At 31.6% G+C, this 23,185-nt stretch overlaps 1 protein-coding gene across 2 annotated transcripts in view; it reads left to right on the top strand.

Moving 5' to 3' along the window:
• LOC126881235 (pH-sensitive chloride channel 2-like) overlaps nt 1-23,185 on the top strand; it is a 174,417-nt gene that overhangs the window by 96,170 nt on the left and 55,062 nt on the right. For both annotated transcript variants that reach the window (XM_050645380.1, XM_050645381.1), the window contains one exon: nt 8,879-9,028. In XM_050645380.1, the coding sequence (XP_050501337.1) occupies nt 8,879-9,028 (150 nt within the window). The remainder of the gene's footprint in view (nt 1-8,878; nt 9,029-23,185) is intronic.

The raw sequence follows: 23,185 nt of genomic DNA, 5'->3' as shown, positions 1-23,185 counted from the left end.
AATCAAGAGATGGATTCATCAAGGCAACACTGAAATCAAGGTCCAGGTCCATGCTGCCAGATTTTACCACCAAATCAAAATTTAAAGTTGACGTTTAAAAGCTGGACACAAACAAATGAAAAAGAAATGTACTATGTAAATAATGTAAAAAACACACACTCATTGGTTGTATGGAGAGAAGGGTCTGGGTGGAGTAATAAGTGCAACCACCTTCTTGTTGTGAGTTCTGGGTCGTTTAAATATTATTATACAATATCTAAACAAGCGAAGAGCTTCACAATGTAGCAGAAAAATGAGATAACTAAATGTTTTTTAATTTATCAAAATCATCAACAATTTCAAATTTTTATAGATTTTGATTGACCTTGCGGGATCGGAAGATATTCGTTAAGTGCGTAAAACTATTTTTTTTTATTACTCAACCATGCAAATTGTAAATAAATTTTTTCTTCAAACGTCAAATAATGATGACATTACTTATCTAACTTGATCCTGTCAAAGTTTGATGTCTCCGCCGGCAGCAGTTTTTTTTCCCATTTTTTTACGGCGGAGGGAAAAATGTTGTCATGGCAACAATGTGAAACATGTCACAAAGCAACAATACAAATGTCATTAACAACAATTAAACATCATTTTTATTTATAGTAATATTAAAAGTACAATTAGTTAATGAGGCATTTTCAAAATTGAAACCGTGCAAAAATGTTCCCGACTCTTGATACGCATTGGTAATTGTTGATGATACTGACGGTCGAGCACAACTTTCAGCAATCATTCCCGATGTTGGCTAATCATGAGGGTTTAAAATTTTTTTAGCATTATCATTCTTATTTCTTATTGAATCCTCTATATATCCTTCGGCAACCGTGCTTGATTTCCAGCCCCCATGTCGTTTGAGGCATTCTAGATTTCCGCCTCCATCAATTAAAAGTGTTGCTGAAGTTCGTCGTAAAGAGTGACCCGTGTATGCGCTTGCATCGTTTAAATTTAAATAACTAGACAACTGTCAAACAACTGTAACCAGGGAGACGCAAATCCCACCGACGACTTAATTATTTTAATTTCTAACATCTAGACGACTTTGATAGTTGTCACAGTTAATTTCGAGTAAAAATAGCGTATGAATTGTACTATTTATGGTTGAAAATTGCTACGTTTGAAGAAAAAATAGTATACTTTATTCGGCAAAGAAGCGACTTTTCTTGACTTGCCCTCTATTACGCGCCTCACTTCGTTCGGCGCGTAATATCGGGCGCGTCAAGAAAAGTCATGCTTCTCCGCCTCATAAAGTAATATACTATTACTATAGCGATAAATAAAATGTACATGGAGAATAAATAAAAATTTCCAAAAAAAGGTAAAATTTCATTTCTTCATAATTTTTAGGCCCGTTGCGGGATGGGAAGATAAAGTCCGATTTGAATAATTTTTGTTTTGTTTTTCTTGTAATTACCAATCGCAACTTTTCCGCACTATAGCGATACTGGATTATCAACTTGACTTTTTTCGCACCACCCTACTATATATGTGACTAATAGCACTATAACTTTTGAACGAGACGTGAAATTTCAACCAAATTTGGTTAACAGGTTATTTTTTTGATGTATAAGTCCGAGGTCTTGAACCGGAAGAATCGGTTTACCAAAAGTTGTGTTTTTCCTGGTTTTTATGTAAAAATATATTGTTTTTTTTTTCAATTCTTTCACCATGTATGTATTAATTTTTCAAAAAGTTGATACTGCCATTGAAAAGAGCGTAAAAATATTTTTTAGGAAATATTTTGAACTTTTTAGTTATGTTAATTACCATTTAATAAATGCATAATGTATCTTCACATGTACCTATGTGCGGCATTTTTGTGCAAATATTATAAGAATTATTGTGCATTTAATGGTAGAAGCATATAATTTGGACCACAGATACTACACATATCAAGGTTCAAATTTAGATATGAGGCCATCTCAGTTTTTGTTCCTTTTACAAAAACGGCGGGCATTCAAAATGGCACTATCATATATGACTAATAGCACGATTTTTTTTGAACGAAAAGTCCGATTTAAGCAAAATTTGGCATAAAGGTTATTTTTTGATGAATGAGATCGAGGTCTTAACCGAAAGAATCGGTTTACCAGAAGTTGTGTTTTTACTGTTGTTTTTATGTAAAAATATGTTGTTTCTTTTTCAATTCTTTCACCCTGTATGTATTAATTTTTCAAAAAGTTATTACCGTCATTGAAAAGAGCGTAAAAATATTTTTTAGGAAATATTTTGAACTTTTTAGTTATGTTAATTACCATTTAATAAATGCATAACGTATGTTCACATGTACCTATAGGCGGCAGATTCATTTTGAATGCCCGACATTTTTGTAAATGATAAAATCTGAGATGGCCTCATTAGTCTAGGCGCCAAATAGAGGTCACCGTGTCATTTTCAATTCTGATGGACAAACTCAACGGTTTCTAATGGATTTTTGGCTGCTGATTACGAATTTCGAGGGGGATTTCGATCCGAGTGGTCAAAAAATTGTTATAAACAATTTAATTGTTTATAAATTGTTTATAAGGCTCTGACTCATAGCATGCTTTACTAAACTTAAATCCAACAATTATAACTCAAGATATTGTAAAATTAATGCACAATGCAAATTGCAAATTGCAAAATAAATATTTTTCGAAGCTTTATCGATCGTAACTCGGCTTCTGCGCATGAAAATGAGCACTATGAGGTGTCCTTTTAAAGCTTAATTAAGAAGCTTCCAAACAAAGTTTGTTAAATTATCTGATCTTCATTTGTTTTAAAGTTATACCTGTTTGAAGTTATAATTTTCTCAAAAAAATTGTACAATAATTTGTTTATAAAGGTTTCAAGCAAACTTGAGCTATAAACGTTTATATTTTAATTAACAATAATGATAAAACAACTCAAATGGAACAATTTGAGCTTACGAAAATGTTCGTAGGTTTATTTTTGGCTAAGATGTCGATATTTTAATGACGCGCTATGAGGCGCAAGATTGGCTCACAGTCAAGTAAGTATGTATTCTTCGACGCTTTATCGATCGTAACTCGGCTTCTACGCAAGCAAATGAGCCAATATGTGATATCCATATAAAAATGGATCGAGTTTTTTTGCAGCATCATCATTGCATATAAAACGAGAATTTATGATGTGGCGGCATACACACAATTGACGGGCCTTGATGATGCTGCAAAATAACTAGATCCACTTTATATGGATATCATATAGATAATTAGACTCTGAAGCCTCAAAAAGTTTTAGTTTCACTGCCTACAAGAACAGACTTGTACCACCATGTAACTGTTAAAATTGGGCTAAGAACTTATGCAGATGTAAAAAAGCTGATATTCCCTGTATATCTCTATGCAGATTTGCAGATGTATGAAAAAAATGTTTGTAAAAATGGTACTAATAAATAATATCAACTTACTTTTTAGTTATACTTCTGAAATATTAGTTTTTAATGTTTTTTTCTCATTTAGTGCAAAAAATAGAAGACAAAGTAAATAGAATGAAAGGTGTTACGAGGTACAGTATGATGATTTAATTATAATAATTATGTGATAAAATTTTATTAGGATCTTCAAAAATGAAAAATGAAGATAACGTATGTATACATAGAAATTATAATTTGCATCGAGAAGTTAGCGCGTGAACCTTTACGCGGTGAGCCGATCTTGCGCCTCATAGCGCGCGTCATTAAAATATCGACATCTTGGCCAAAAATAAACTTATGAACATTTTCATAACCTCAAATTGTTCCTTTTGAGTTTTTCTATCATTATTGTTCATTAAAGTATAAATGTTTATAGCTCAAATTTGCTTGAAACCCTTATTAACAAATGAATGTACAATTTTTTTAAGAAAATTGTAATTTTAAACGGGTATAAATTTAAAACAAATGAAGGTCAAGTAATTTAACAAACTTTGTTTGGAAGCCTGTTAATTAAGCTTTAAAGCGACACCTTCTAAGACTCATTTGCATGCGCAGAAGCCGAGTTACGATCGATAAAGCTTCGAAAAATACTTATTTTGCAATTTGCAATTTGCATTGTGCACTAATTTTACAATATCTTGAGTTATAATTGTTAGATTTAAGTTTAGTAAACGGTTTTTTCTTGGTTTTGTATTAAGGGTAAAATTTTATTTGAAATATTTTTTTCATCTCTTTTAGTTTATGAGCCAGAGCCTTATAAACAATTTATAAACAATTAAATTGTTTATAACAATTTTTTGACCACTCGGATCGAAATCCCCCCTCGAAATTCGTAATCAGCAGAAAAAAATCCATAAGAAACCGTTGAGTTTGTCTATCAGAATTGAATATGACACGGTGACCCCTCTGGCGCCTAGACTACATATCTAAATTTGAATCTTTTTATGTGTAGTATGTGTGGTCCAAATTATATGCTTCTGCCATTAAATGCACAATAATTCTTATATTATTATTTGCACGAATATGCCGCACATAGGTTCATAGGTATACATGTGAAGATACGTTATGCATTTATTAATTGGTAATTAACATAACTAAAGAGTTCAAAATATTTCCTGAAAAATATTTTTACGCTCTTTTCATCGCCGGTATTACCTTTTTGAAATAGTAATATATACAGGGTGAAAGAATTGAAAAAATCAACAACATATTATTTTTACATAAAAAATTCCAAAAATAAAACCAAAAACATGCTACGAACAGCCGAAATAAAGACACTAAGAGCAATAACAGGGAAGACAAGAAGGGATAGAATACGAAACAACATCAACAGGGAACAATGTGGCGTGCAAGACGTAGTAGGAAGGGGTAGGCAAAGACGAAGAGAATGGTTCAGTCATGTAAAAAGAATTACGCTAGAAGGAAAACCAACTGGCAAGTGTCCACCGGGGAGACCACCAAAAAGTCTACCTCCCAAGAAATACTTCAACGTCGGAATTAACAGATCGACAGATCTACAACAAGTATAAGAAGAAGAAGAAGAAAAAGAAGCAAAATTCAGCTAATTTGTATGATTTGTAGAGGTTCAATGGTATTTTCTTCTATGACAACTGGACTATAAACATGTTCGTATCTTATCTACTTTAATAAAATTATATTAAATATGTAAATGTATTTTTACAATCAAAACCATAGTTAATTAAATTAAAAAGTGATTATCTAGTAAAAATCGAATATCCAGCGATGTATTGCGTTATAATCCTATTTTACACTATATACAGTGTGGCAAAGGCAATTGGAATAAATTCATTATTTTAGTAACCTGGCGACTTCCCGAAAAATCCCAAAACAGGTCAATTTTTATTTTTAAATTATGATTTTTTGGCATATTCATATACAGGGTGTTTCATTAATAATTGTCCATATAGTAACTGGAGAAACTTAAGCACAAAATACGAAGATTTAACCTAAAACACTTAAATAAAATGTGGTTCCTTACTGAGTTACAGGGTGTTTTATCTAAAACTTTAAAAACTATTTTGGCTCAGCATTTTAAAACTGTTCGACGTATCCTCTTCATACTTGGCAGGAAGTATAGGTACTGTACAAACTACTAAATTATGTTAAACAAACGTTTCTGGATATTACCAGAGGCGTACGACGGGGGAAAGTGAATGGTTGACCCTTTCCAAATTCTACACCACTGGCGGAATTGCTATTTTAGCTCAATTTTTGGATTCTCTAATACTCTCTATGAAAATAATATACCCTTCATTCGTAACGATAAAGTCATTAGTTTTCGAGATTTGTGAAATTAAAAATGAAACGAAACGGTTATTTTGATTAATGTATTGTGTCGCTTCATTTTTAATTTCAAATATCTCGAAAACTAATCATTTTATCGTTACGAATAAAGAGAATATTATTTACATAAAATTTATCGGAAAATCAAAAAATTACACTAAAATAGCAATGTTGTCAGTGGCGTAGAATTTGGGAAGGGTCAACCAGCCACTATCCCCTGTCGTACGCCTCTGGTAGTAGCTAGAAACGTATATTTATCTTAATTTAGTAGGGTGTCCAGTACCTACACTTTCTGCCAAGTATGATAAGGATACCCCAAATAGTTTTAAAGTACTGGGTACAAATAATTTTTAAATTTTAATAATATGAATCATATCATAAATTAATCAAAATAACTGTGCCGTTTCATATTTAACTTCAAATATCTCGAAAACTAATGACTTTATCGTTACCAATGAAGAGTATATTATTTACGAAAAAAGTATTGGAGAATATAAAAATTGCACTAAAATAGTAATTCCTCCAGTGGCGTAGAATTTGAGAAGGGTCAACCATCCACTATCCATTGCCGTACGCCTCTGGTAGTAGCTAGAAACGTTTGTTTATAATAATTTAGTAGGGTGTATAGTAGTATCACTTTCTGCTAAGTATGAAAAGGATATGTCGAATAGTTTTAAAATGCTGAGCAAAAATAGTTTTTCAATTTTTAGATAAAACACCCTGTAACTCAGTAAGGAACCACATTTTATTTAGATGTTTTAGGTTAAATCTTCGTATTTTGTGCTAAGGTTTCTCCAGTTACTATATGGACAATTATTAATGAAACACCCTGTATATCATATACCCTATTACACAAATATACAACTGTTTTGGATTATCTCGACAATGAATATTTTACTGTGTAAAATGTGAATAACGAAAATAAATTGCAAATTACATTGCTGCTTATTGGACGAATTATTAGAGCCATTTACTTTCATACTTCTTACGTTGCACACTAAAATATTCGTTGTCGCGATAATCCAAAAGTGTCGTATATTCGTGGAATGGCCTATACTAGTGACGTCATCCATCTCGGCGTAGTGAAGTAATCGATAATTTTTTTAAATGAAAATAGGTTCATGTACTAGCTCATTTGAAAGGTTATTCAATTCAGCAATATAAACATTAACATAATTACAGGGTACCATAACTTAAATACAGGAAATCTACCAAAAACAATTTTTTTTTGAATTGAAATAATTGAGAGAAAAAGAAGAATGTATGTAATTTATTTAATGCAAAATACAGTTTGCTGCTGACAGAAAACAAAAAAAATGTTAATTTGAAATATAAACATTGCTTTAGGCTTAAATCAAATGTTCAAACTGCTAAGAGGCAGGTGGATGGTAACTTTAATATTTAATTTAAGCGAAAAACAATATTTATTTAATTGGAAAAAATCCTTTGTAAAAGGTATAAAATTTTAGGACGGGGTCGAGTTCGCTCCCAATGGTAAGAATTTTACCTGAACTAAAAAAGGTAGAGTCCGAATTGGCTCCCATAGACAAAATTTATTTTACCTAAACATGTCGAAAATGTCACCCAGCGTTGTCACTTCTTTCAAATTTTCTCTTTTTGTTAGAAACAGGTACCTTTCTAGAAATATCTATGGGAAAGGAGGAAGACCTAACCCTTCGGTCCTAACTTAACTTTCGGGTATTAGAGTGTAGAGCGGAAACCGGCCGATTTCAGGTAAGAGCGCAAAACGGTCGAGCGCATACCGGCCGACACCGATAATTTGTGTTAAAATTGCCACATATGCCAATGTTGAACTAAAACAAACTGTAAAAGTATTTGTCTAAAAGTATAATTTTCCTATAAAAAGTCTATATCACTATGTAAATTTCCTAAGCAGTATAAATATTACACGATTTGGCAACGATGTCTAATGTTTCCGCGATTATATGAGAGCCTACCCGCATTCATGCGGGAGCCAATTCGTACCCTTCTAAAATATACCTGAACGAAGCGGAGCGAACTCGACTTCACCCAAATTTTATTAAAATCTCTTTAAAGGGCTACATCACAACAAAACGTTTTCGATTTTATAATTTAATATTATAATGAGTATTCATTTTGCATTTAGTTGCCATTAAGTCATTGGAATGTAAACAACTCAATTTGGATCCCACGTGTTGAGAAATTCAATACATTACCTTAAGGCATTATCCTAGTTGCCATGTGACCATCATAAGGCATTTTATTAAAGTATGCAGTTTTAACGCATCTATGTTATATTTAAAGGGTTTTTATCCGAATATTTCTCTTTGGTGGCTCAGCTAGCATCCAGTTTATCTAACACTGATGATGATGTTTTATAAAATCGAAAACGTTTTGTTGTGATGTAGCCCTTAAAAGGGATTTTAATAAAATTGTATACCTTTTACAAAGGATTTTTTTCCAATTTTTGTGATTGATGGTATACAGCCAACTACAGGAAAAACATTTTCTTTTCCTGGTGGATTTTTTAATATGTATTTATCAAATAAACATTTTTTCCTTTTTTCTGACAACAGTCAAATGTATTTCGAATTAAATAAATTATATTTTTGTACATTCTTCTTTTTATCTCAATTAATTTAATTCAAAAAAAAATTTTGGGCACCCTGTATAAATAATCATGTTAATGTTTATATTAGTGAATAGAACATTGAATAACCTTTCGAAAGAGCTAATACACGACCACATTTCTCATTTAAAAAAATCATCGATTACGTCATCACGCCCAGATGGATGACGTCACTAGTATGAGATATATGCCAAAAAATTATAATTTAAAAATAAAAATCGACCTGTTTCGGTATTTTTGTTTAGAGTCACCCATTCTCGAGAAAATGAATATTTTTCAAGTCAAACGTCCTCACTGTATAATTGTCATTGTATAGATAAAAAACAAACTTACTACTTTATTTAAGTATAAAATAGTAAAACTTCTTACGTTTAAAAAAATCTAGTGACGAATTATAAACAGGAAATTATTAAAAGAACTGTGTACTAAGTATTCCATAAAGTGCTTGTTTATATTATGAAAAGAATATGTACGTATCATTGGTATCAAGATATTATAATTTTTAGGGGCCTATAATGCAACTGATCTAGCTATAGAATGGGAAACCGATTCTCCATTTACGATAGGAAAAAATCTTCATTTGACCGAGTTTATTATAGAGGAGAGTTGGACAGAATCGCATATTTTGCCAAATCAATTTTATCAAGGTGGACAAGGTAAGTTCAAAATATTGTATAGTTACCTACATTTTTCTATGGCCCACTCAAAAAAGTGGCGGTATAAATGTTTGGTATAATGTTGTAAGAAATTCGAGTAGCCGCTTTATAAAATACGCCAGTCAATGAGAGCAAGAACAGGATATTGGATATCTCTGAATTATATCCTACTGCATGGATATTAATGAACTTTTGGAAATAGCCTCTACTTATCTGCTAATTCAAAGTCTACCCTATATACTGTGGCGCTTTTATCTTGGGGGCGGAAAATTTTTTGGTTGAATTAACGACGGAAGTTGCCAGAGAACCCAATTATAAGCAAAAACTGTTCTATATTTTTTTTAAAACTCAATACTTTTGAGTTATTACCATTTTCATTGAAACATAACACCTTTTCGAACGGTGTTTTGCGAATACCTTAAAAACTATGCATCTAACTAAAAAAAAACTATATAAAATATTTTTGTAGCTTATAAAAAACAAAGAGATTTGTTCTTTCATAAATTTTCTAGTTATATGTAATACAAAAAGAGATATGGTAGGTGAAAAAAGTTTGTTTTTTTGTGCATGCTCAAATCGGTGTATTCAACTTAAAATAACAGAGGGACGGTCGATTTTAGGTATTTAATGCTACCAATTCCTTTTGTAGTGCTTGAAAAAACCTTTAAAATGAGCAATATTCAGTGTCTGTTCAAACTAAATGTGAAATATACTGCAAAAAAATTGATGACTAATGTACATTGAAAAAATGAGAAGTATATTTAACCCCTCATCTAACAGAATTTAACTGAATCGTTTTTCTTCTACAATACCTTTTATTATAGTGTTATTTTTATATTCCTATAAAAGTTGGCCGGGTTTAAAATAATGTCTTTTGAAAAAAATAAGATCAAATTATCAAATTCTCAATAATCTTCCTTTTTCTCTATGTAACTTGAAAATGATAAGAGATACGATAAAAAGATAACTTACAAAAATGTAGGATTTTTTAGATAACAATATTGTTTTTATTTTTCATTGCTGTATCTCTTATTATTTTCGAGTTAGGTACATGAAGAAAAAGGAAGATTTTTGAGAAAATTTAAAAATGCGCTCTATAATTTGATCTTATTTTTTTCAAAAACCAATTTTAAATCCTTTCAACTTTTTGAACATAGAAATAACACTATAATAAAAGGTATTATAGGAGAAAAGCGATGTATTTAGATTCTGGTAAATGAGGGGTTAAATATACTCATTTTTTCTTATCATACATTAGTCACCAATTTTTTTTGCAGCATATCTCGCTTAGATTTAATGTAATCGACATTTAATATTACTCATTTTAAAGGTCTGTTCAAGCACTACAAAAGGTATTGGTAGCATTATACACTTATGGTTTCTCTGGTATTTCATGTTGAATACACTGATTTGAGCATGCACCAAAAAAACAAACTTTTTTCACCTACCATATCTCTTTTGGTATTATAACTAGAAGATTTGTGATAGATTCTCTTTGTTTTTTATAAGCTACTGAAATATTTTATATAGTTTTTTTAGTTACATGCATAGTTTTTAAGGTATTCGCAAGAAACTGTCCGAAAAGATCTAATTTTTCAGTGAAAATGGCCAATTTTCAACTACGAATAACTCAAAAAGTATTGAGCTTTCAAAAAAAGATTATAGAACTGGTTTTTTCTTAGAATTAGGTTCGCTAGCCACTTCCGTGGTTATTTTGGCCAAAAAATTTTCCACCCTCTTGAAGGGGTGGGAACCGCCCCCCAAGATAAAAACGTCATAGTAGGTAGGGGAGACTTTGTTTCTTGAGCTATTCCCTACTTACTGTGAAATATCAAGTAAATCGATGTAGTAGGATGGAATTCGGAGCCAAATACCCTCATTGACTGCCCTATTAAAGATAAGCACATATTTGGTGGTAACTGGTATCAATGTATATTATAAAAAAAGTACTAGAAATAAGGAAACAATTACAAAACATATAATGATAAATTCGGTCACGTATTCCTCTTGTTTCTGTCTCTTGATATGAGTATTATAATTTAAAATTTTACAAAGTTTTTTTGGGCTAATTTCACTTTTTGGCAAATAACTAACTTCTAACTGATCTTTACCAATAATCGTGCTTTTGGAACTGTTCTTCATTAAATAAGGCTTTTTATTCTTTGTTACTTTAAAATAAACAATTTTTATTGTTCTCTTTCTGTAAGTCTTTAAAGGAAAATTTTTAGAATATTTGTTTTTCGACACCATAATGACATTTAAATTAAATATCAATGTCCGTAATTATTAGCAATTCCTGATATTACAGCAAAACTTCTTCTTTTTCTCTCTTTACTTTTGGCTTGGATACCAGTGCAAAAGTGAAGAAAGAACACGAAGAAGAATTTTTTCTTCTTTTTTTTTCAATCCATATTCATATAATCTTAGGCATACATATTATGTCCAGGATAGAAACGATGTACCATGTACCAAACATAAGAAACTAATGTCTGGTTGCACCAACAAATCTTAAGCTCCAGCTTAGCCCAGCTCAGTTTATAGATAGGGCCGCCTTAAGTCTCACTTACGTTGCACCAAAATTTTCGATTCTTATCTAAGCCCGTCTTAACTGAGACAAAGTTTAAGATGCCACCCACGTGGCAATCTATTGTGACAAGCTGAAAATTGATCTAAGACTCAATGGTGATGGTGTTATTGAAATGTTAGCTATCCTGATCCCCAAGTATATGTAAATCAGGTTGGCAATATTGACAGTTGAAGTAGTCTAATAAAATGGTCGTCACGAAGCGTTGCATATGAATTATGTCTCCCAGTAAATATACCTAATTAATAAGTACTCGGCAAGCTTCCTTTTCCAAAAGGTTATGGACTCCAGTTTTACATGCCAAGAGTACATTCAATAAGAAGTAAAGTTTTTTAGTGTTGCTGTTTATACCGACCGGCAGTGTTGTGAGTGACCGCAAAAAAATGGCAGTCCAAGGTTTAAATGGCGCGAATTCAACCGTGAGTTTGTATCCGCAATTAACATCTACGAACTTTTCGTCATGGAAATTTAGATTAGGCAATCTTCTAGATGCCAAAGGTGTTAAAGATTTTATTACCACTGAAGTAACTGCAACGCAATTCACACAATTATCAAGAGACGAGCAAAATCAACATAAAAAGCATGATGCAACAGCAAGATCGATCATTGTCACATGCATTACAGATGAACATTTAGAATATATTCGTGACTGTGACTCAGCATTCGAAATGATAAAAAGTTTAGAAAAAGTGTTTGAAAGAAAAAGTATTCTTTCTCGTTTATATGTGCGGAAAAAGTTGTTAACGTTGAAATATAAACAAGGTATCGATTTACAAAAATTTTTCGTTGAATTCGATTCTTTAATCCGAGAGCTTGAATCGACTGGAACTACAATCGAAGAAGATGACAAGGTATGTCACCTTTTGTTGACAATGACAGATACGTTTGACACCGTTATTACTGTCCTAGAAACTTCAAATGATAAACTATCTGTTGATTTCGTTAAAGCAAAATTATTAGATGCAGAATTGAAGCTGAAAAATAATGTACAAGAAAGTGAAGAATCCTCTTTTTATGCGAAGCAATACAATAAAAAACCCCGATGCTCATTTTGTGGACTTGAAGGCCATCTAGTGTCCAATTGTTTCAGAAAAAACAATAATAATTATAGAGGTAACAATAATCGAGGGAGATTTTTTCGAGGAAATAACTATTCCCGTGGCAGAAGAGCCAATAATGATACACAAGGTAAACAGAATATCCATGTAGCCGAAGACGAAGTAAGTTTTATCACAGCCCTACCAGCTGAAAATCTCAAGAATGATGACAGCCAAATTTCGTTTATAATAGATTCTGGAGCATCACAGAATATGTGCAGCAATAAATATAAACAATTTATAAGTAATATTATTGAAATTGAGCCTGTTGGCATTAAAATAGCAGATGGAAGAGTGATGACGGCTCGTACAAAAGGTAAATTAAAAGTTTATTACAATGAAACTCCTATTAACATTGATGTTCTCATTTTAAATGAACTAGAATATAATTTATTATCAGTCAGTAAACTAAACAGTTTAGGTTTCACAGTAGTATTTAAAGAAAATGTGGCTGAAATAAGAAAAAAGAACTTTAAACTTATTTGCTATAAACATAAGAGTAACTTATTTGCTGCAAATTTTCAATTAAATAATTTTCAATCTAGTTTAGTAGCAAAGCATAGCGATAAAGACTTATGGCATTTACGTTTAGGACACGTAAATAGAAGGGGACTACAATTGTTGGGACTTCCCTATTCAGATAAACTATGTGACTCGTGTCAACAAGGAAAAGCCACAAGGCAACCTTTTAAAGAAGTTATATACAAAAAATCCTCTAGAGTTGGGGAACTTTTACATGTTGATACTTGGGGACCATCCAAAGATCCCACATTTTCTGGTGAAAAGTATTACTTATCAATTATTGATGATTTCTCACATTTTAGTGTTGTATATTTAATGACAAGAAAAAGCGAAAGCGAATCACATCTTATTAATCATATTGAAAAATTAGCTGCAGAAGGCAGGAGAGTATCTAGAATAAGAATGGATAAAGGTGGAGAGATGTCTTCTAAATATTTTAAAAACTATTGTATACAACATGGTATAGTACAAGAATTTACTGCAGGGTACACACCTCAGCAGAATAGTATAGCCGAACGACTTAATCGTACTATTTTAGACAAAGTAAGAGCAATGTTTGTAGAAACAAATCTTCCAAAGAGTTTGTGGGGAGAAGCAGTTAGAACAGCTGTTTATCAGCTTAATCGAACTCCATCACGAGCAATTGAATTACAAGTACCAGCAGAAATATACTTAGGCAGACTTGACTTGTCTAAACTTAGAATTTTTGGTTCAAAAGTATGGTACTACAACCTACCAAAGCAAAGTAAATTAGAACCAAGAGCAAGTAAAGGTGTAATGGTTGGATACAGTGGTGCTGGTTATAGAATTTGGAATCCACTGACCAAGCAAATCAAAATTTCAAGAGATGTTGTTTTCGATGAAACACAGTATAAATATTCTCCAGAAATATCGTCGAATAATCAAAATGTTGAGGAAATTTTACCAAGCCAAAATGAATTGGAAACATTTGAAACAAATTATGAAGAAAGTACAGTCCAAACATTAAGAAACACTACTGAAATTAATTCACAAGATGAAGAACCAGTAAATTTACAAAATACCAAAATTACTTCCTCCAATAGAGAAATAAAACAACCTTCCAAGTTCAAAGACTATGAACTTTATTATGCATATTGCTTAGTTACATCAACACCAGTAACTTATGAAGAAGCAGTAGAGGAGGATGAATGGAAGCAGGCAATAGAAACAGAACTAGAATGTCTTGAAAAAATGAACACGTGGAGTGAAGCCACAAAAATACCTCATGATCAACAAATCATAAATACAAAATGGGTATTTAAAACAAAAAGTGATGGCACGAAAAAAGCTCGCTTAGTCGCCAAGGGTTATGAAGAAGAAGTGTTTTTAGATATATATTCACCGGTAGCTAAGATGGCAAGTGTAAGAATTTTATTATCACTGGCTCTCAATAACGACTGGAAGGTATACCAATTAGACATTCCTTCAGCGTTCATCAACGGAGTGCTACAACATGATGTTTATATTCATTGTCCTAAGGGTTATAAACGACAAAGCAAAGTTCTCAAACTACAAAAGGCTTTACATGGACTAAAAGAATCACCCAAATGCTGGAACCAACGATTCAACAAATGGGCAATCAAAATTGGTTTTAAAAGTGCGGAAAGTGACTGTTGCGTTTATACAAAGAAAAATGTGTGTATGTGTATATGGGTCGATGATATCCTATTGTGCGGTGAAGATAGCGATTCGATTCAAAAAATTATTGAAAGTTTAAAAAGTGAGTTTAACGCAAAAAATCTTGGTTGTGTAAACAACTTTTTGGGTATTGATTTTGAATATTCTGTAAATAAAAATGATGTAAAAATGTATATTTCTCAAAAACCCTTAATCAATAAGATAATTGAGAAATTTAATATGACGAATTGCAATGTTAGCAAAACACCAATGGAAACAGGTTTTCAGGTTGACAAAACTAATGCTAATAATCAAATCTCTGTCAATGTGCCTTATAGGCAATTAATTGGAAGCTTAATATATATTGCATTGGGTAGTCGCCCTGACATAATGTTTTCAATCTCTTATTTGAGTCAATTTCTCGATTGTCGTGATGATATATTATGGAAAGCTGCTAAACGTATTATTAGATATTTAAAAAAATACAATTAATTTCTGTCTTATATACAGTAAAAATATAAAAAGAAAACCTTTAATATTTGCATATTCAGACTCAGATTGGGCAGCAAATGTAAATGATAGAAAAAGCATGTCAGGAGGTATAGTATATTTTCTAGACAATCCAGTTTCATGGTATTCAAGGAAACAGAGCACTGTTTCATTGAGCAGTACTGAGGCCGAATATATTTCATCGACTGTTACATGTTGTGAGTTATTGTTCACAAAAAACTTTACAGTACATAAATACAAAATCAAACTGTGCTGATATTTTCACTAAAGCTCCTTCAAATGAAATATTCTCACGTCTCAGAACTTTGATCAAAATTCAAGAATGTTGAAAGTTTTTATAGATTAGTACTTTTATACTTTAGGCACAACTCATGTGAATTATCTATTTGCTTTTTTTATTTTTTATCATATTCTCATGTTAATATTTTTTGAGTTAATGAAAGTTATTTTTTTTGAATATTTTTCTATATATGTATGAGTTGTAACCTGAGTAATGTAGGATGTATAAGTATGTTTTTATGATTTCATTTAGTTCAATTTTTGTCAAGACTTGGTTAGAGTCAAGATTGTTGTTTAGTCGACAATTCATCCAAATTTACTATTTATGTAAATGTTGTATAAATTGAGAGGGGGTATTGAAATGTTAGCTATCCTGATCCCCAAGTATATGTAAATCAGGTTGGCAATATTGACAGTTGAAGTAGTCTAATAAAATGGTCGTCACGAAGCGTTGCATATGAATTATGTCTCCCAGTAAATATACCTAATTAATAAGTACTCGGCAAGCTTCCTTTTCCAAAAGGTGTAAAGCATATGTTTCGTAAGCTGAGCTTAGGCACATCTTAAGCTCAAAATCTGTTGGGGCCAGTAGCGTACTGATAGATCCGCGGGCCCTGGTTCCACTTAAGACGCAGGGCCCCCGCCCAATGAAAAATTCTTCTTCCACGGCACTACAGCCCAAATTGAGCCTTGGCCTCCTTTATTTTTTTCCTCCACCCTTGCTTGTCTGTGGCTGCTCTTCTCTATACACGGACTCACGGCCCAATAAAAACACACATTGTATATCAAAAGTTTTTAATGAACATTAAATTATAAATCATCATATATTCATAAAAACTCAAACTAATTTAAAACAGTAAATTAATATTAATCCTATTGTTTTTCATACTGACATGACTGATCACTTTATTCCAGCTGTTTTTATAAAAAATAATAAAACTCAAAAATTTTCTACATCTAAATCTGCAGTCATAATTAAAAACCTTAATATCGTAAAACTAAAACAGCTTTTAAGAAATGAACAAAATAGTTTCTCAAATTGCATATACATAATATTATGTATGATACATTTATAAATAAGTTAGATAATTACATACAAACCCCTAGGGAGATAAACAGATTAAATAAAAAAAATAGCAAAAATGAAACCTTGGATAACGGTGGGGTTGATATATTTAATGAAACGACGAGATTTTCTTAAAAAGAAATTAATAAAGCAATTTTCGCCAACATTTAAGGGAATAGGCGAAAATTTCGGCTCCAATGCATTTTTAATGCATTAATTTTTTTCGAATCTTGAAAACTAATAAGGTATTTTTAAAAGATTTAAACGCAGAATGAAAGATTAGGTTAGTGCCGAGGGCCGAAAGTCCCTGAAAACTTCTTTAATGTTTATTTAATCAGTTACAGGGGTGAAAAAAAAATATAAGTTTTAGTGGGATTTGTAATTTCAAATGTCTCATTCAAAAGAAATTTTTTATTTATTCTAAGGGATTTTGGGTCCTCGTTAATAATGTAGTCGTTCATTCTGCGTTAAAATTTTTTAAAAATATTAACTAGTTTTTTCAGGATTTCGAAAAAACGGGAGACACATGTTCACATTTGTACGTCAAAGGGACAAACAAGAACATTTCTCCAATGTTCCTTTTCTTATAAATATTTTTTTCCATTAATGTTACAATTTGTCCTGCTGTACTACTTCTCGTGACTAACGTACCAATTGAGAAAATATGCTCAGCAGATCACTCATATTGAATAACTGTCCTATTGATATTTTTCGTCATTATACCCATCGGAAGTTAGAAAAACAATTTTACATTTAGGACTGTTCACTAACCACTCGCGAAGACTGTCTTCCCCATTAGCTTTCGTTTTATAACACATCGCACTTTGTAAATGTCTGGTTTTATTATTATCTAATTGTGTAACACACTCACCAATTTTATCAATATTTTGATTCGGTTGATTATTTATAAAATATTGTTGAAATTCAAGATTTAAATGTTTTGGCCAATCCCCTATATAGTCCTGTCGCCAGGGGGGGTACAACGGCCTCGTTAATTCAGATGGACTTACTCAAGTTTTTTTTATGTATTTTGACCCGTAGAACACGAATTTTTTGGGTAACAGTTGATCCGAATGTCGATAAGATTGTTATAGACCAAGAACTTGAGGAATCAAATAACAGCGATTTTTGGCAAAACAAAACAATATTTTGTATTTTTTGGGCCATTTTAAGTAAAAAATATTTTTACAAGTTTTTTCGTAGGATGCAGTTTCCGAGATAAACGCGGTTGAACTTTAAAAAAATCGAAAAATTGCAATTTTTGAACCCGAATAACTTTTGATTAAAAAATAAAATAGCAAGTCTGCTTACCGCATTTGAAAGTTTAAGTCAAATTATATCGGTTTTGATTATTTGCATTGGTAAAAATTTATTTTTTTATTGTTTAACAAAGCTATAAACACGTAGGGTTTCCCGTGCTTTTACATGCGTTTTAACGCATGTAACGTAGAAATAGTCTTGATTGCACTAGTACCTATTCTACCTACTCGTTCGATTTTAAATGAGAAATCATAGAAACATCACTCACGCACTAGTTGTTTGTAGCTTTGTTTAACAATAACACAATAAATTTTTAGCAATGCAAATAATCAAAACCGACATAATTTGACTTGAACTTTCAAAGGCGCTAAGCAGAATTGCTATTTTATCTTTTAATCAAAAGTTATTCGGGTTTAAAAATAATTGCAGTTTTTCGATTTTTTGAAAGTTCAACCGCGTTTATCTCGAAAACTGTGCATCCTACTAAAAAACTTGTAAAAATATTTTTTGCTTAAAATGACCCAAAAAATACAAAATATTGTTTTGTTTTGCCAAAAATCGCTGTTATTTGATTCCTCAAGTTCTTGGTCTATAACAATCTTATCGACATCCGGATCAACTGTTACCCAAAAAATTCGTGTTCTACGGGTCAAAATACATAAAAAAAACTTGGGTAAGTCCATCTGAATTAACGAGGCCGTTGTACCCCCCCTGGCGACAGGACTAATATCGTTAGGAAAAGAGTTACTTACATTGTTGTTTTCTATAGCAGATGACGGAGATGTTTTTGTACCAGGTGAAGTCGCTTGAAAGTCAACAGTGGAGTCATCATTTTCTTTGATTGCACCTCGCCCTTCGTCACATAATTTATTTTCACTATCACTTTCACTAGTCACCATAAATTGATCAGCAACAGGATGGAAGGACGAACTTCCTTTTTGCGCACTGTTGTGGGATGTAAAATATGAAAATATTGCATCTTTTTGTGCATGCCGTTCTTGTTCTCTTAATTTTTGCTTTTTTCGTTTTTCACTGCCACTTAAATGTTTGTAACTGATAATAATAACGAAACGATTACTTAGTAAAGAAAAATAAGTTTTTTAAGAAATTCAATAAAACGACTAAATTATTAATGGATAGATTTCTTGAACTAACTTAAAAATCACATGACTGAAAAATAACACGAGCAAGCAATACTTTATCTTTCCAGAAAACGGAATCAAAATATAACTAACTATTAAATTTAAAAGTTCATTTTGAATCAATATTTTGACGAAACGTGACAATACCTATTATTAATGTTACCTCTTGTTAATCCTTCGGAGTGGTGTCTAACAAATTTACTTATTGATATTGATAACGACATTGCCGACAAGGCAATCTACATACCTACCCTTATTGCAGTTTTATGATAAAAACGTTTTTATGGTTTATGAAGAAAACTCTTATTGTTCATTTTATGTGTATCATATCCTGTTTGTTAAGTGAAATAATTTTAAAAATTTATTTTGTTTTTGCAATAAAAAATTTCTTTTGATGATCTTTTCGGACCCCACTAAAATGCGGGCCTGAGAAAGGGGCCTCAAGGGCCTAGGGGTAAAATAGGTACTGATTCTTCGTTTTTATTTATAAGTATTGTACGTGCACAAAAATAAAAATGTATTAAGCAGTTACATTTTCTAGTATATATTTGCGTAGTTCAAAATGTCCCCATCAAATTAGAAAAAAGAAGCAAAAATCGGGTTAGAGCGGGTGTTTCGCGGAACCCATGGAACCATGCTCAGTACGCCACTGGTTGGTGCAATCAGGCATAAGTGAAAGAATCGTTTTGGGAACTAAGAACAACAAATAGAAAATACGAATTAGATAAGTTGAGGCAGCAATACTATCAATTCAAATTCAAATATGAAACAGTTTTTTGTTCAGATAACCTGAAGTCTTCTTCTTCTTCTTTAAGTGTCGTTTCCCAATCGGAGATAATCACTATCTTTACTCTATCTACCGTTCTAGGGAACTGCATTTAAACCAGTTATTATGGCTCTCCTCTCATTACGTGTCCTATATATCGTCGCCTCAAAGCAACAGTAGGATATGTAAAAAAAATGACTTTTGGGATAACCATTTCAAATGATTGGAAATAAACCCTTCTGTTGAGTGTAACACTAAGATAAATAAAAAGTGGAATACTTTTTTCATAATATTATATATCCTTGTGTAGCTTAATTTTTTTAACTCATTTGCTATAATGTAACACTAAGACAACATACATATCCTACTGTTGTATTTGGTCGTTTACTAATTTTGGTCACAAATATTAATGCAACAGTAAGTTATCTTACGCACATTCTACTGTTAATGTAGTTATTGCCGAATTGCGAATATTTGTCTTTGTTTATATTAAACGGCTTGCACCCACAATATTTATTATCTTCAGAAATCTTACCACAGTTCTACTATTACATTCATATTAAAAGTTGTATTGTGAGAATAAAAATGAATAATTCAGCCTCAGCCAATTTAAGTTATAAAAAATCTAAAATATCTAGTATAAGTATAAGTCAATATTTAGTCTGCATCCGATGTGACCACAACTAATTCTGATTAATTTTCCATTCTCTTTTGTTTGTCATTTTCGTTGTCGAGTTTTAAAATTGTCGGAAAACATGTATATTGAGTTTATAATTTATCTAATAAAATGTTTAAACAAAATGTTTGAACAAAATTGTTTTGTTTTTTATAATAAAATGCGTAAAATTTTAAACAAAACTTCAGTACAAATATAAGTTTATACAGTGAGGACGTTTGAGTTGGAATAAATTAATTATCTCGAGAAGGGGTGAATTTGGAGAGAAATCCTGAGACAGTTCGATTTTTAATTTTAAATTATGACTTTTTGCCATATACATCATACTACTGACGTCATCCATCTGGTTGTGATGACGTAATCGATGATTTTTTTAAATAAGAATAGGAGTTGTGTTATAGCTCATTTGAAAGGTTATTTAATTCTCTATTCAGTAATGTAAATATTAACATAATTATTTATACAGTGTGTTCAAAAAATATTTTTTTTATTAAATTATTTGACACAAAAAGAAGAATGTAAGTAATTTATTTAATTAAAAATACATTTTACTGCTGTCAGAAAAACAGGTGATAATGTTTATCTCAAAAATAAACATTGCTTTTCGCTTAAATTCAATGTTCAAGCTGCTAAGCGACAGGTGGGTGGCAGATTTAACATTGAATTTAAGCGGAAACAATGTTTTTTTTATGAAATAAACATTTCTTTTTGTTTTCTGACAGCACTCAAATGTATTTTAAAGTAAATGAATTACATACACCCTTCTTTTTGTGTCAATTAATTTAACAAACAAAAAAATTTTTTGGGCACCCTGTATAAATAATTATGTTAACGTTTACATTAATGAATAGAGAATTAAATAACCTTTCAAATGAACTATCGCACCACCCCTACTCTCATTTAAAATAATCATCGATTACGTCATCACGACCAGATGGATGATGTCGGTAGTATGATATATATGGTAAAAAGTCATAATTTAAAAATAAAAATCGACCTGTCTCAGCATTTCTCTCCAAATGCTCCCATTCTAGAGATATTGAATTTATTCCAACTCAAACGTCCTCACTTTATAACACATATTTACGGATATCGTTAAAAAAAACAGATTAACTGTTAGAGCAACAGTAGGACAAGTAACTTTTTTTCCAATTATTTTTCACTTTTTTATGAATTAATATAAATATTTATGTAAGGCCTGTAAAGTTATATACTCAAACAAAATTCCATGTAAATCCATTCAAATATAAAAAAGTTATTAGGTAATGAAAAATTCGTAAAAATTTCAATTGCGTTTTTCTCGAAACTACAATATTTGACATATCCTACTGTTGCTTTCAGGCGACGATATTGTAACTATTTACCTATTTTTATTGTGTTTATTATTTCATATTCTTTGCCCAATTTTCGCAATACTTTCGTATTAGTTTTCTTATATGTGCAGGTTATTCTTAGGATTCTTCTGAAACACCACAGTTAAAATGACTGTAGTTTATTTATGTGTCTTTGTGTCAGTGCCCAGTTTTCAGGTCTATATTGCATTATCGAAAAGACGTAACATCTCAGAGCTCTTACTCTCAATTCTAATGTAAGATCTTTATTGCAGAGAATTGTTTGCATTCTTACCAATTTCTATCCTGGCCATAATTTCTGTAGTTTGATCATTATTTTCTGAAATTTAAGTTCCCAAGTATTTGTATTTATAAACCCTTTCTCTCGGTACATCTCCCAATCTCCCAAATATATGTTTGTTTGTATATTTCTTTCTTTGTTATTATTATACATTTATGCCTGGTTGCAGCAACAAAAAATGCCAGAGGAAACTCGCACTCGGCACATGGAATGTACAAGGATGGCGAACAAAGGATAGAGAGGCAATAGCAGAGTTCCAAAGAATGAATCTGGATATAATGATAACGACCGAGACGAAAAAGAAAGGAAACTTTACCGAGAAAATAGGAGAAGTCATTCACTGTTGGAGCGGAATAGACAAGCAAGAAAGGGCAAAAGCAGGAGTTGCAATTATACTAAAAAAAAAATAGGAACATGATATCGAAAACTGGGAACCAATAAATGAAAGGATTGAAAAACTTAACCTAAAAATATACGGACGACAAATTATCTTACTAGCGGTATACGGTCCAACAGAAGACAGCTCAATCCCAGAAAAAGAACAATTCATAGAACGACTGCAAGAAGAAATCAAAAAGAGAAAGAAGAATCAAGAAATAATTATTGCCGGTGACCTGAATGGAAGAACAGGAAGAAAAGAAACCGACAGAAGAGTAGGTCGATTTGGAGAAGATGTAATAAACGATAACGGAGAGAGAGTGATTGAACTATGCAAAATAAACCATTTAAAGATCACAAACGGATTCTATAAACATAAAGACATACATAAATACACATTGACACAAGAAACAAGAAAATTGAGGCCTATTATTGATTATGTTATAGTAAACCAAGAAAGCTCGAAAGAAATAAAGGATGTGAGAGTAAAACGAGGCGAAGAATGCGGCACAGATCACAAACTAGTAATCGCTGGGATGATATTCCCCTTTATATGGACCCAACAGAAACCGACCTTGGGAGATACTGACGAATCTACGACTCCGAC

Source organism: Diabrotica virgifera, chromosome 3, assembly GCF_917563875.1.
Source record: "Diabrotica virgifera virgifera chromosome 3, PGI_DIABVI_V3a".
Classification (NCBI taxonomy): domain Eukaryota; kingdom Metazoa; phylum Arthropoda; class Insecta; order Coleoptera; family Chrysomelidae; genus Diabrotica; species Diabrotica virgifera.
The sequence above is the reverse complement of the archived record's forward strand: the minus strand, read 5'-3'. Positions and strand labels throughout refer to the sequence as shown.